Genomic DNA, 13336 nt, shown 5'->3' with positions numbered 1-13336 from the left:
TGTTCACAGAATCAGATAGCTATTGATAGTAGGAGAATGGTTTTTATTACAGAAGTTAGAATATATTGTGACAAAAACAGCAATACATGTTAGGGATTAAAGAATACATGTGTAGAGAGAGGGGATTCAGGTTTTGTAGTATGACAATAAAATCATTTTTCTGTTTGTCAAAGAAAAAACAAACCCTGCAACTAAAGTCAGAGAACTAACTATCATGGCAAAAGTTCTGGTACTGAAAACAGTAACAATATTTATTGTTACAGCGAATCACAGTGAACTATTCCAAGCAGCATATTATCGGCCTGCAGCAGATTTTCACTACAAGACAACAACCAAGTTATCTGTTAATGTTATCAGTGCACTAAAATACAAGCCTTCAGCAAACAGCAACCGCAAAACTCCTGACATGTGTTTATAAATAAAAACATAGCCTAGATATGCTGCATACAGATGATACAGATGTTAAATATAGGAGTGTAAGGAGCTGACGGCATGCTGTGCTGTGCTGTGCTGTGCTGTGCTGTTCTAAGATAAGTCTCAAACTTCATATTTAGCATCTTCTCATCCCATTCTTGGCAACAGAGCCAATAAGTTTCTTTAACCAAATGGTTTAAGTCTAAATTTCACCAGATATCGACTGCAGGCAGCAGAAAACATGCGTCATATCTGGACAGCCACACGTGTCATTTTGGAAGAAACAAACCACATAGTTTGTTACTGATGTATGAGGATTCTTTGAATATCAAGTTGCATCTGCATTTGAGCTGGCCATTGACACCTCAGTCATCTGAAAAGCCAAAAAAACAAACAAAAAAAAATAGACCCAAAAAAACAACAACATTTTATGAGGGGCAGGGAGAGCCCTGCCCCTCTTTATCTTCATCCTCCCTTCATGTTTGACGTGGGCTCAACAGATGTGATGGGCGAGCGATCAGAGCTTCCAGCTGCTCACTCTGTGTCACACACAGACGGCAGGTGTTCATAACGTGTCCTACAGTCAGCAGGGATGACTGATTAAAGCACAAAAAAGAGGCATGTGTTGTACTGCGTGCTTTCAGGGCTCCGAATATCGTTTCTACTTCGCTGACGGTGTTTGTTTATCGGGCTGAACCGCAAAGATAATTCCCTGTCAAGAAGTTTGACAAGTAGAACAGTGTTTGAAATTGAGTTGACTTGTTCAACAAAGCAACAGCTGGAGGAGCTGCTGCACACGTTGACATGTTGGCACCGATGTGATTCAACACACACACACACACACACACACACTCCACCAGGCCAAACTGATGGCATACCTTACAGTGTGCGTCGTTGGCAAAGGCAGAGAAGAGATTGGTTCCAGCTGTGGCAACTAGGCCAGGGTAGCACACAAACACGTAGATAGTTTACAGGGTAGAGAGAATAATAGCATTAATGTGTTGAACAGATGTGTGTGTTTGTGTTTCAAAATTTGTAATTACTTGCAACACAGTTAAATTATATGTATATATATATATATATGCTCGTGTGCATGTTGACATCCAACATGATGAACTGGATCCAAATGAAATGCACAACAGCCGGGCTGAATTGATCTTTGAATAAGCCGTAAGATTTTGTCCACAAATTTAATCTCATAAAAACCTACAGATTCATTTGGTGGAGCATCTTATCTCTTTGTGGGGCTGCTCTCGTCTCCTGTTGGCGACCAGATGAGCTGCCAAACCAATCAGAAGACAAATGATCTCTCACCGAAGCGCGAGGGCAGAATCTCACTGATCATGACGTTGATTAATGACCATGTCAGGCCGAGTGTGCCTCTGTGTGTATCCCTGTGCTTCAGTTCTGTCACAGTGTGGGTCATAATACTTCATAAAGATGCATTTTAGTCTTAGAACTGGCTTTTATCAACTAGATTTTACATATTTATATTTATATTTTTTTAAATATTTTCTAGTTTACCAATTCCTAAAAGCGCTTACACATTCACACACCTGCTTCAACTCTAGTCAGTGAGTGATCTCCTGCACAGAGAGACCATGAGGGTGGAGAGGGGGAAAAAACCATTAAACCATTAAAACATTACTCTCAGTCAGTAGATGAGACAGACAGACAGTCAGACACTCAGGTGGGCAAACAAGCCACTTGACAGATTGAGAAGTACAAACTGACCATGTCATCATATTTTAAAAACCACTTGTCAAAATGAATACTGCACTTCAGAGCAGAAACACCACAAATGGTTTTCTTTTTGTCTCCCACCAGGTGCAACAACAACAACAGCTACAACGTCCGCTTACATGCAAGCAAGAAGCAAAAAGTCACCTGGATCCCTAAGTTGCTTGTTTATTTTGACTTCTCTGACTTTGTGGTTGTAGCTTCAACAAACTCTTCTGTAGCTGATGGACGATGTGCTCCTGCACTAACGACTAAGCAGGCCATTTTCCCTAATCTCCACACCACATACACGCACACACACACACACACACACACACACACACACACAGCAACACACACCACCCAGCTCGATTGACTCATGGCTATTACGTGTTATTGTCTATCTCCTCCTTCTGTCGCCTGGCCAGGCAACATGGACAAAACAACTGTGGTCAGATTAGGCTTTAAACACTGTTAAAGAGGCTGAGAGGAAGTGCAAAACATTTTTTTTCTCCCTTACCATCAGATTTTATTTCTTACCTGCGTGATGAGGCTCTTTAACTCGGTCCTCTCTACTTCCCATGATGCCTTGGCCTTTGCGAACTGCTGGGTGAGTTCCTGGGAGCCTTGTCTCTCCTGTCGCAACTCTCCGCTCAGATCCTGCAGCACCACCTTCAGGTCTGCCAACGTGCTGCTCACAGCGCTTGACTACATGGAGAGACAGGTAACTTGTGTAAGCGCGTGTGTGTGTGTGTGTACCTGAGCATTCGTATGTATGTCTGTTTGTGTCACCCGACCTACCTTGATAGTTGGGCTGAGCGGTTGTTCGTCTGCAGCAGGCTTCTTGTCAGTCTGGTGGGCGGAGCTAGTCAGGTTATCCTCCTCCAACAGCAGGTAGAGGTCCTTCAGGCTGTTCATCTAAAATACAATGACAGAACAGGATCCCCAGTTTATTACTTATCTCACATTTTTATGCTAAATTGATACACTGAGGACAAATTTGAGGACAAACAGACATATCCCTTGGTGTTTGGAGAATGATTTTAGCTTAACTGATTTTAGCCTAGCTCCAAAAACAGATCTCAAAATTTGGGAGTGTCAGCTGTCTGACAAAAGACAAATGTAGTTGTGGCAAATATTCCGTCCCGTCATACCTCTAGGATGTCTTTCCACTCGCCGTCCTTGCATCCCAGCCTCCACTGTTTGAGGAAGCAGCGCAGTTTGAGGCTGAGCAGTAACAGGGCCTGTTTGAGGTGCTGAGACTCCTGGACCAGCAGAGTCCTCTCCTGACTCCACAGCTTCTGCTGGAGTCGAGCCTGGAGACCCAAACTCTGCAGCTGGAAGTCTCGACGGAGCAGAGCCTTCTGATGCTCTTCCTGCAGCTGAGGGGGGAAGACAGTTAGAGACTGGAAAAGAAGGGAGCGCTTAAGGCTTAAATTTGTTGTTCATTTTCTGAACGTTTGCTTTAATGCAAGAAATGAATCAAACAGGAGCAGGAGCTTGTGTCCTCTCAGATATTCTGGTTAAAGGAAAGTTTCCACGTGTACACAATTCAAGAAATAGCTAAAAGCTAATTTATTCTGTAAAATCTCCAATTAATGAAAGCTATTTGGCACAGACAGGTCAGTGAATGGGTCATTTTTTTCAGTTTGAGAGTGTTTGTTTACTAGTTTATTAGCTTGTGTGTCTTGACAGTATCCAGTGATGCAAACTGACTTGCGTGAGTTTGAGAGAGGCTTCTCTCTGTGCATGCCTCTCCTTCTCCAGCTCCTCTAGAGGTCCGAAGGCCGACTCCTCTACATCAGACAACCTAGCCTGGAGGTCATTGGACTGGACGGACTGCGGGAGAGAATGAATGAGATGAGGAGAGAATGAGCAGGGGGAAAAGACAGAGAAGGAGCAATGAGTGGGGTGAAAAATAAAAGAATTAAGGGAAAGACATAAAGAAATAGAAAAAGCAGTGGATAAGATAATATTGGGAGGTTGGCAGCGAGAAGGAGAGTAGACAGAGGTTAAAGGAAAGAAAAATGAATACAAAAAAGTAGGAAATGGAGGACAAGAGGCGAGGGTAGCTAGCATTAAAAGAAAATGAAAAAAGCAGAATGAGTCGATTGTGGGAAGCAGTATGGCAGTTTTGTGCTACAACACCCTTAAAATCACACCTCGGCTGCAGCACGCTATGCCCACACACACAAACTCCATCTCATGCACTCTCCCAAGCCTCATTTGGCCGCTGAGTGAGTGCAATCCATCGACCCACCACTGTACCACTAATGTCCTCTTTCACCCTCTGCTGGTCTCAGCCTCTGCCCTCCTTCACCCTCCACCCAGTACACTCAAAGCCTCCACTGTCAGCCAGAAAATCTACTCTGACCTTTCTTCACACATTGTGAAAAAGTGGCAGCTACTCATGCAAAATGCGCAACGAGATCAGAAACTGTACCAATACCAGACCAAATGTGTGAGCAAATACTTTTGATTGTTGTGAAGATATGAGGATTTGTGACATTGAGGTCATTGGTAAATGCTCCTGATATTAAAGGTCCACTGTGCCAGTGTGTAGGATTCAGGGGATCTATTGGCAGCAATCGAATATAATACTCCTAATTATGTTTTTCGTGAGTGTATCATCACCTCAAACCAGACACAAATACTCACTAGAGCAGTCCTCATAAAACCCCATTTTAAGATGTGCTGGTAAGTGTGTTTTTAACTTTGGACAGAGCCAGGACGTTTCTCTCGGCTTCCAATATTTATGCTAAGTTAAGCTAATAGCCTCGTGGCTCTTGCTCGATATTTAATGTACAGATATGAAAGCGATATTGGTCTCCTCATCAAACAAAAAAAAAAAAAAAGAAGAAGAAGAATATTTATCAAACTGTCTCACTATATGCTAAGCTGGAATGAGGATGTGGGTAAACTGGAAATGGGGGAAACAGCTAGCCTGCCTCAGTCCAAAGAGTTTAACACCTTCCAGCGCTACTAAAGCTGACTAATTACCATTTTATATCTCCTTTGTTCAATCCATATAGATATGGAAAAAACACAATTTGTGGTTTTAAGGGGAGTGATGCTATGTGAATATCTCCTGGTGAACAACAACTGGGCAGCTTCATGGAGTCAGTGAAGCTGCCACGTTTCATGAGATCATCACTGTGACAGTGAGACCAAAATCAAGACCTGTGCTTGATGACCGTATTTAGCAACCCGAGAGGCTGCACAGAATTGCTAGGTGGGTGTGTAGACTGTTGTTTGTCCAAAGACAGTGCTGGATGAGCTATAATACAAACTCCACCATTGAATGTTTCAGGGTATGTGTTACAGTATTATGCTAAATACTGAGTGTATATAAACACTGGGCTGAGTCACTGCTCTGTTCATCAGTATTACAATCACAACTGTCTCCCAACAATATCTGACTCTCTCTCTCTCTCTCACACACATTCAACCTCTCAGGCTCGGATAAAGATGCAGACACAAACACAGCCAAGGTTGCCATGGAGACATGCCACCAAAAGGTCAACTAAACAAAGGACTTTTCTTCCTGCCAGTCCCACATCTGATGGTGAAGTCACTGCTTGTGTTTGTTTGCAACACTGCGTTGCTAGCATGATTTGCCACCACTATACCACATCAGTTACCTCGAGTTAAGTGTGTGTGTGTGTGCAAATTGTGCATGTCGCTGAGTCTTTAATTAACCTCTGCAGAGCAGCCCGTCGAGTGTGTTTGCTCAGGAAGAAGTGATGAGTACACACAGCAGACGTGTGTATCACATGCCCATTTTTAGGGGCATAATTAGAGGGATTAATTTCTGTCAGATTTAATTATAATAATAATAAATATATCAATATAATAATAAATATTAAAACTAAACATTAAATGTGACCGGTTGAAGATGATGACAACTGGGAAACTGTTCCCCACTGAAGAAGACAACAAGACATGGCTGAAAAAACAAATCCTGTAAGAGGATGTGGGGTTAAGATATTTTATGGTAGTAAGTAAATTTTGCTAGTTTATTAGAAAAATTATTAAAAATTTAAATTACTTGAGTACAAACATTGCCTGACTGATGACAAAGAATAAAAATCCCTTTTTTTTACTGTGATTGAGATGCGTACAGGCGGGACATTTTACTGTTGAAAATCTACTTGTTGGTGCTCTCTGGTGCACAGACAATGTTATGGAGACACTGTTCCTCAGTAACGTCACACCTAGTTTTCTGTATGGCAGGTTCTCGTACACTGACCTGACATACACACTCATATTGACATAGCTGCAATAAGATATCATCGGCTGATATTTCAGCCTGGTCAGTTTACAGTTTCTGTTCACTGTTAAGCTTGCTGATTAGACTGGGAGAACATTAGGTTTTGTGTCTCCTATAACGTCAAGTGTTGGGTCAGTTTGATTTATTTAGAAGTTGCTTGTGTGCGAACAGCTACCAGCACCTCTGAAGCTCATTCACCAAAAATAAACACAACACCAATTTCACCAAATGTGAAAACTACAAGTTGTGGTTTCCCAGGAAGTTATGTAGAATCACATGTACTGGCAGTAGCCTCACAATTAACACACAAATATGAGAGTTCATCAATATCCTCATCTAATTCTTGGCAAGACAGCAATTAAGCAAATTTCCTCAAATGATGAGCCATTCCTTTAAAGATGTATATTTTTTTGTCCTTTCTAGTCAGTTTTTTTATTTACTTAAACCCAATGGACAGGCTGACAGAACAGTGGACGAGTCTTTTTGTTTTTCACTTTGAAGGCTGAACCCTTATGTTTGTATGTCTGCTTGTATGACAGAAAGAGAAATCTGACACTGACAAAAACTGGCTTCAGGCTCAAGTCGGGTTGTAATGTGTATATTTGTGCCTGCCATGATGTGAATGATTGTGATTTTGAGCAACTCACCAGTGCATCTGCCTCCTTTTCTTCCTGTTCCAGTTGGCTGTTTTCCTGCTTGTGAATCTCACTGATGTCTGATTGGCTGTTCTCCTCTGTTTGACTTTTCACCTCCGGCTCTGATTGGTCTCTATAATCAGGCTGCTGCATGCATGCATGGGCAAGTTAATGAAGAAATAAATAACGAAAAATAAATAAATAAATAAAGTCATAGAGGAGAAAGGGAGGGACAGGGGAGGAGGGGAAGTTGTGGAACAAAAGTAAAAAGGGAGTGATAAAAATGAAAGAAAAACAAGACAAACAAACACAACAATAAGAATAAAAACAATACGACAAAATGGTGTCCATCCATATGACAACATTGAGAGAAATTAAAAACAAAACAGAACTAGTTGAGTATGGATCTCACAAGACAAAGAAAAGGATGTAGAGGAAAAAGAGCTTGGTCAGAGAGGAGAAGGACAGCGTGGAGAAAAGAAAGAAAAGGAGGATGGAGGGTAGAATGAACAGCTGAAGAGGGAGGGGGGGGAGAAACAGGAAACAGGAGGGGACATCAAGGAGAAAGAAGAGATGGAGGACAGACAGCAATGGGGGATAGAGGATGGATGGGAAAAGGAAAGAGGGAAGAAATAAGATGAATGAGAGGGCAAGAGAAGGAGTAAGGCGGTTAGAATGAAAGGTCAGAGTGAAGGGGACAAGGTAAAGGAGGAAAGAAACAAGTGCAGATGAAGAAGCAAAGCAAAGACAAAAGAGAAGGAGAAGGGAGACAGGGAACAAGGACCGGAAAGTGAAGAAGAAATGTGGGGCGAGCAGGGAGGAGTCAGAGGAAAGTAGGGAGGCAGTTAAAGAGGAAGGGCCGTGAGGAGTGGGAGAAAGGAGGTTCAAAAGGAGGAAAAGGAGAAATGGAAGTGAAGTGCAGAAATTGGTGGTTATGGTGCCCGTGCAGAGGAAAAGAGGGAAGAAGAGAGCGAGAGAGAGAGAGAGAGAGAGAGAGAGAGAGAGAAGGGAAAAGGGAGGAGAGATCGGAGGGGTGTTGGGACTCAGAACTGGCCTCTAATGGAGTCTAAACATTATACTGTATTTTCTTAAAACTTTGTGTAATTTCATCACAACAACCCCCGCCCCAAACACGCAAATTAGAAATTCGTTTAGAATAGAAAACACAGATCAAAACATAGAAGTTATTCTGGCTGCAAAGGCTATACACCAAATGTAAAAAAGATGCATCTGTTTTCTACACAACTTCATTTACTCATCATAATTTATGGATCCTCACTGATTAGAGATTTTTCTTCCTGTCATTCAAAAGTGAGGGGAAAATGCCTGTAGGCGTGTGTGTGCTTTTAAAAACTTTAGAACTTTTCTTATCTTGAACTGAATGTTATACTGAGCAGCATATAGCTGAAAATCAAGTGCAACTCAAGAATTTCCCGGTGGAGGATTTCAAACTGAATTACGACCGGAAAATCATTTAGACCAAACTCACTGCCTGTTGCTTTGAAAAATCTGTGTGGACAAATATTTTAATCAGAATCCCAGGTGGACTGTGGCAATATTTTCAAGGAAATATTTGAAGTGATTGTGGAGTTTTGTGATTCTAGTGATATTACTTGGAAATACCAGAGGCTGTAATTTTAGGCTTTTGCTTGTCAAGTCCATTCACAGTCATCCTCGCTAATGGTGTCAGGAAACAGCTAAAACAGAGGGACACCAAAAACTAAATGCTAGACTTTAAATTCATTTTTATTAGTTTATAAGCAAAATATTCAAACCACAGATTCAAATAATGCTTTTGGATTATGCTCATGGTGTATTGTTTGTTAGCGGCTGCATGAGTCAGTCTTCCTTCTGGCCTGAATTACAAAGCCATACTCAGTTACACTTTAAATGTATGTAAATTTATGAATTTCAATGTAACTTTATATGAAAATACAGATAAGCAAAAATGTTGCTAAAACACATTACTGACTGTACACTGAATTGGTTTTATGATATGCTGATGAAAATATATGTAAATAAATGGTGCTTTATGTACTCTTAATAACCTCACTATGTCCATGCAACAAACAGGCTCCATTTGAGGCCTAAAGCAGCGTCTTAATACCACGCTCAGAGGAAACTTAACAGCATGCAGAGGACATGGGTGGCATTGAGTGGAGAAATTTACACTGGAAGCTCGAATCTGAATTTTACAGTGTTGTTAGTCACTTGAGAGCTATTTGTCCAATCCCAACAGTGTTGGAAGCTCAGTGTTCATCTCAGTGTTTTTATTCTGAACAAATCTGAATGAATTGCTTTAAACATCCAGTCTGCTCTCACCTCACTTTGCCTTATTTAATCTCATGTTTGTTTTTATTGTCTGTCATTGCTGATACATCAGATTTGAGCGTGTTGTGCAAATTCATTTTCCACTTTGAGGAGAAAATAAAGCAGGATACTTAGATGGGATTGGGAGTGTTTTTCAGCCAAAATAATGGTTAGGCACTGGATCAAATGCGAAAGAACAGAAAAACAAACTAGTGACAACAAAAAATAAAAATCCAACAAAAGGAAAAGCTTTAACAAAAGACTGATAATACATGAAAGAGACAGAGTGACAGGGAATGAATAAAGGAGCGTGTTTCTTGTCTTTTACCTTCTCCTCAGCAGTGTTCAGTCCATTGTGGCTATCTCCCGAACAAGGGAGGGAGGCACAAGGTGAGGCCAGAGGAGACTCTCCTTCCACTTGAGGGTCCATCCCACCTGCTGGGGGTCTACCCAGGTTGTCGACCTGCTCCACAAAGGCCTGCAGCTGTGTATGTAGGGCCTGCAGCCTGCTGGTCAGAGCACCGACTAGAGGCCGGTCTGCCAGGTCAGACAGCTCTGAAATCTGGAGAGCAAAGAAATTACAGTCAGTTATTATGATTATTATTATTACTGACTGTGTGAGGCTGAGGCTGCAGGTGGCTGAACAATCAGTGGAAGAAAAAAAATCACAAAGCAGAAGACAAAACATTTGTCACTGTGGGTGTTTTCTTCACTCTTGGACTTTCTTCTCTTTTATTTGTAGTAATGAATAAAAAGGTCCATATTTGCCTTTAAATGTAGCTGAAGTAGCTTTGAAATGATTAGCTGATTAATAGATTAACTGATGAATAGAATACTGACAACGTTAAAAATCGCATCATTGTTTAATTATTAAAGGTAAGTGAATCACTCAAGAAGCCAAAATATTCTCTGACTGCAGCTTATCTAGCGTGACAATTTGCTGCTTTTCTCTATTGGGCTTTTGAAATCATAATGTGCATTTTACCATTTCATGACATTTTAAACACCAATGCTAACTTTGTGAATCACAACAAATGATCAACGGATTAATCAGTGAGGAAAATAACAATTAGTTCCTTATTGTTATTACCCACAGTTTCTAACAACAACAATTTGAACAACACACTGGATTAATACTGGAATAATATATAACAATCAATTTAAACAATGTTTTGCACAAGTGAACTTGATTCTTTCAAATGCTGTTTTAAATGTAAACATTGTAATGTTTTATTAAAGAATACACACAACTTTACGGTTCAAGTGGGTTTCAGGAAAAAAGGACTGAAAGTGGACACACAGTTAATGTTCACATATGAAGAAACATTTAAAGGTTAAAGGAGAAAAAACAGGACTCCAAACAGAGGACGTGTACCTGACTGTGAGGCTGAGGTTTGTCCAGGTCACATGGCTCTGCTGCCTCGTTGCTGCAGACCTTGTGGTAGATGGATGGGGACGTGGAGAGGCAGTTAGACTCAGGGGAGGTCAGGAGCTGTATTGCCGTGGAAACCAAGCGAGCCTGGTCCCTCATGGCCAGCAAGGCATCATGGTCCTTCTGCCCCAGGCACCCAGAGAGTGAGGTTGTTGTGTCAGCCACGTCCTCGATCTTCCTTTTCCGTTCTTTGATCTCGAGTGCATCGTTCTCACCCCCTACTGGCTCTTTGCGGTGAGGCGGGCTGATGGAATGACAGAAAGAACATGTTCAGGACTGCTCATCCATGTTGGCTTAAAAATCAGGATTGATAGATAGTAAAGTGCTCAGAAAAATGGAAATTTATACATCTCTAACGCTATGATAATTGAGTAAACTCCATCTGACTGTGTGATGCCATCAAAAGCTCCAGAAGAACTTCATAAATTAACTTTCAGTCTCAAGGTAGTTCACTGTTGCATGCAGCAATAGGCCGGGTTGCTTCTCAGCTTCTCTCAGTATTGAGTTACGAGGTCCAAGTTGTATGCAATGTAGTTGTCATTGCATCTAATCGTTCATCAAGATATCTGCAGAAAATCTGTTTAAAAATGGATGGAATGCCATGTAATTTACTACAGATGTTCATGTCCCCCACATGATGAATTGTGATAACTTTGGTGATCCCTTTTCATCATGCTCCATCATCAAGTCACATTTGTTCAGTAGTCTGGTTTATGACAAAATACTTGAAAAACTCCTAACTGTACTTTGTATTTGGTACTAGCATGGTAAAATGGTAGACTAAGTTATCTGTTAAACATCAGCACGTTAGCATTGTCACTGTGTGTGTTATCACGCTGGTGTTAGTATTCAGCTCACAGGACTGTTGTGACTTCATGCAGCCTCACTGAGACTCTTAGACTTGTTATTAAATTGACGACAGCTGGCTTTCTCACAAACATTTGTGCTTGATTTCCTCCAGAGTTTCCAAGTTTGACAAGACAGCAGGCTGGCTGCATAACATAGAGAACCTCTCATTGTCACATGTGAAATTAACTAACAACAGTTGTTAACAAGTGTTGAATGCATCTTAAAGTGGATCTGTGATGAAATAAAAACTACAGAATAAGGGGAGGCAAAAACATACTGTTTTACTGTCTTTGTATTGAAGTCTATTTTTATTATTGGGAACAGATTTCTAGCCAATTAAAACCTTTGCCATGACTGTATTGAATGATCAAATGTGAAATATCGGGGTATTTCATCCAGAAACGTTGTGTCGTGAGATTATGAAACTACCTGGTGGGAAGGCACTCAGCTGAGTCTCCGGCCTCAGCATCAGTCTCCAGAGCCAGTCGTAGTGGGGAGGAAGAGGAGGAGGAAGGAGCGTGGTAGGATGCGAGATCACAGCGCTGCAAGTTGGACAGCAGCACTCGGTTCTCATACTGCAGCTTCTTCACCTTCCCACTGAGTTCTCCGATCTGAAGCCTCGCCAGTCTGAGCTCCTCCTCCTGGGCTGGGGCGTCTGTGCTGATGAGCACCGCCCCTTCCTGTATGGAGTGCACTGGGCTGTCGTTGAGCAGCCCGTCGGTCAGCGACGTTAATGAATTGGATGACAGCGTGGACGTTGGCGGTGGGAGTTCAGATTTGTACCGGTTGATCTCGTTCATCAGGAGTTTGTTCTGTTCCTCCATCTCGATTAGAGATCTCCTAAGTAGCTCTGCCTCCTCCTCCACAAACTGGAGGTGTCTTTGGAGCTCCATGACATTTTCAGATGAAGCCCCTCCCCCAAGTACCATGGCTCCTCCTCCTAGACCAAGACCTGCCCCGAGGCCACCAACACCACTAAGTTCTTGAGGACCATCTGTGGGAAAATAAACAATTAGAGGTCACGCAAGTAATTATAGATGAATCTTGCAAATATATACATGACTGAAAAAATTAATGCTACACTCAAGTCTGTAGACTGAATATGAGGCAAAAGCTAGCAGAACATTTAGCTTAGCACAAAGACTGGAAACAGGAGGACACAGCTAGCAGTTGCAGCAGTATACCACCTTCATGGTGCACCATGTTTACTGTGTTCCTTCTTGTGTCCAGAATTTGTACAAAGTTAAGCTAACCCGCTGCTGGCTTCATATTTAACATACAGACTCAACTGTAAAAAAAGTATAACTGGCCAGTCACATGAGTTTCAAATCTACCTTGTGGTCCCTTCATGTCGTCCATCTCAGCTCGGAGCCCCCTGTTCTCCACCTCCAGCTCCACAATACGTCTACTAAGCAGGTTGGCCTCCTCCTCCACCAGCTTCAGGTGGACTCTGATCTCAGCCTCGCGGGTGTGAGGGGAATCAGCAACCTGGGGGGGTCGATTCACACTCTTTAAATCAACTATTCACATATTAACATTGTCAATACTGATTTCAATTCTGGATATTTAAATGCTCATCATTAATGCAAGTGACTAAAATTCAATATTGAAACAGCTACTAATACTGGAAGGTAATCGTCATTTGCATATTGTTTGTCAACGTTTAATTTTTGGCTTTAGTCACTGAATTGCCTCAAAACTAAATTT

General features: G+C 41.7%; 1 protein-coding gene across 2 annotated transcripts in view; it reads right to left on the bottom strand.

Annotated features, from left to right (window-relative positions):
• Positions 1 to 13336, bottom strand: part of soga1 (suppressor of glucose, autophagy associated 1) — a 90595-nt gene that overhangs the window by 14746 nt on the left and 62513 nt on the right. Inside the window, exons 7-15 of one of the 2 annotated variants that reach the window (XM_046395798.1) lie at positions 12964 to 13117; positions 12059 to 12623; positions 10724 to 11024; positions 9677 to 9910; positions 7051 to 7182; positions 3850 to 3972; positions 3288 to 3515; positions 2935 to 3051; positions 2674 to 2841 (exon numbers count right to left, since the gene is read on the bottom strand). In XM_046395798.1, coding sequence (XP_046251754.1) covers positions 2674 to 2841; positions 2935 to 3051; positions 3288 to 3515; positions 3850 to 3972; positions 7051 to 7182; positions 9677 to 9910; positions 10724 to 11024; positions 12059 to 12623; positions 12964 to 13117 — 2022 coding nt within the window. Of the gene's footprint in view, positions 1 to 2673; positions 2842 to 2934; positions 3052 to 3287; positions 3516 to 3849; positions 3973 to 7050; positions 7186 to 9676; positions 9911 to 10723; positions 11025 to 12058; positions 12624 to 12963; positions 13118 to 13336 lie in introns of both variants that reach the window. The other variant, XM_046395797.1, reaches the window with a different exon arrangement.

Source organism: Scatophagus argus, chromosome 8, assembly GCF_020382885.2.
Source record: "Scatophagus argus isolate fScaArg1 chromosome 8, fScaArg1.pri, whole genome shotgun sequence".
NCBI classification, from domain to species: Eukaryota; Metazoa; Chordata; class Actinopteri; family Scatophagidae; genus Scatophagus; species Scatophagus argus.
The sequence above is the reverse complement of the archived record's forward strand: the minus strand, read 5'-3'. Positions and strand labels throughout refer to the sequence as shown.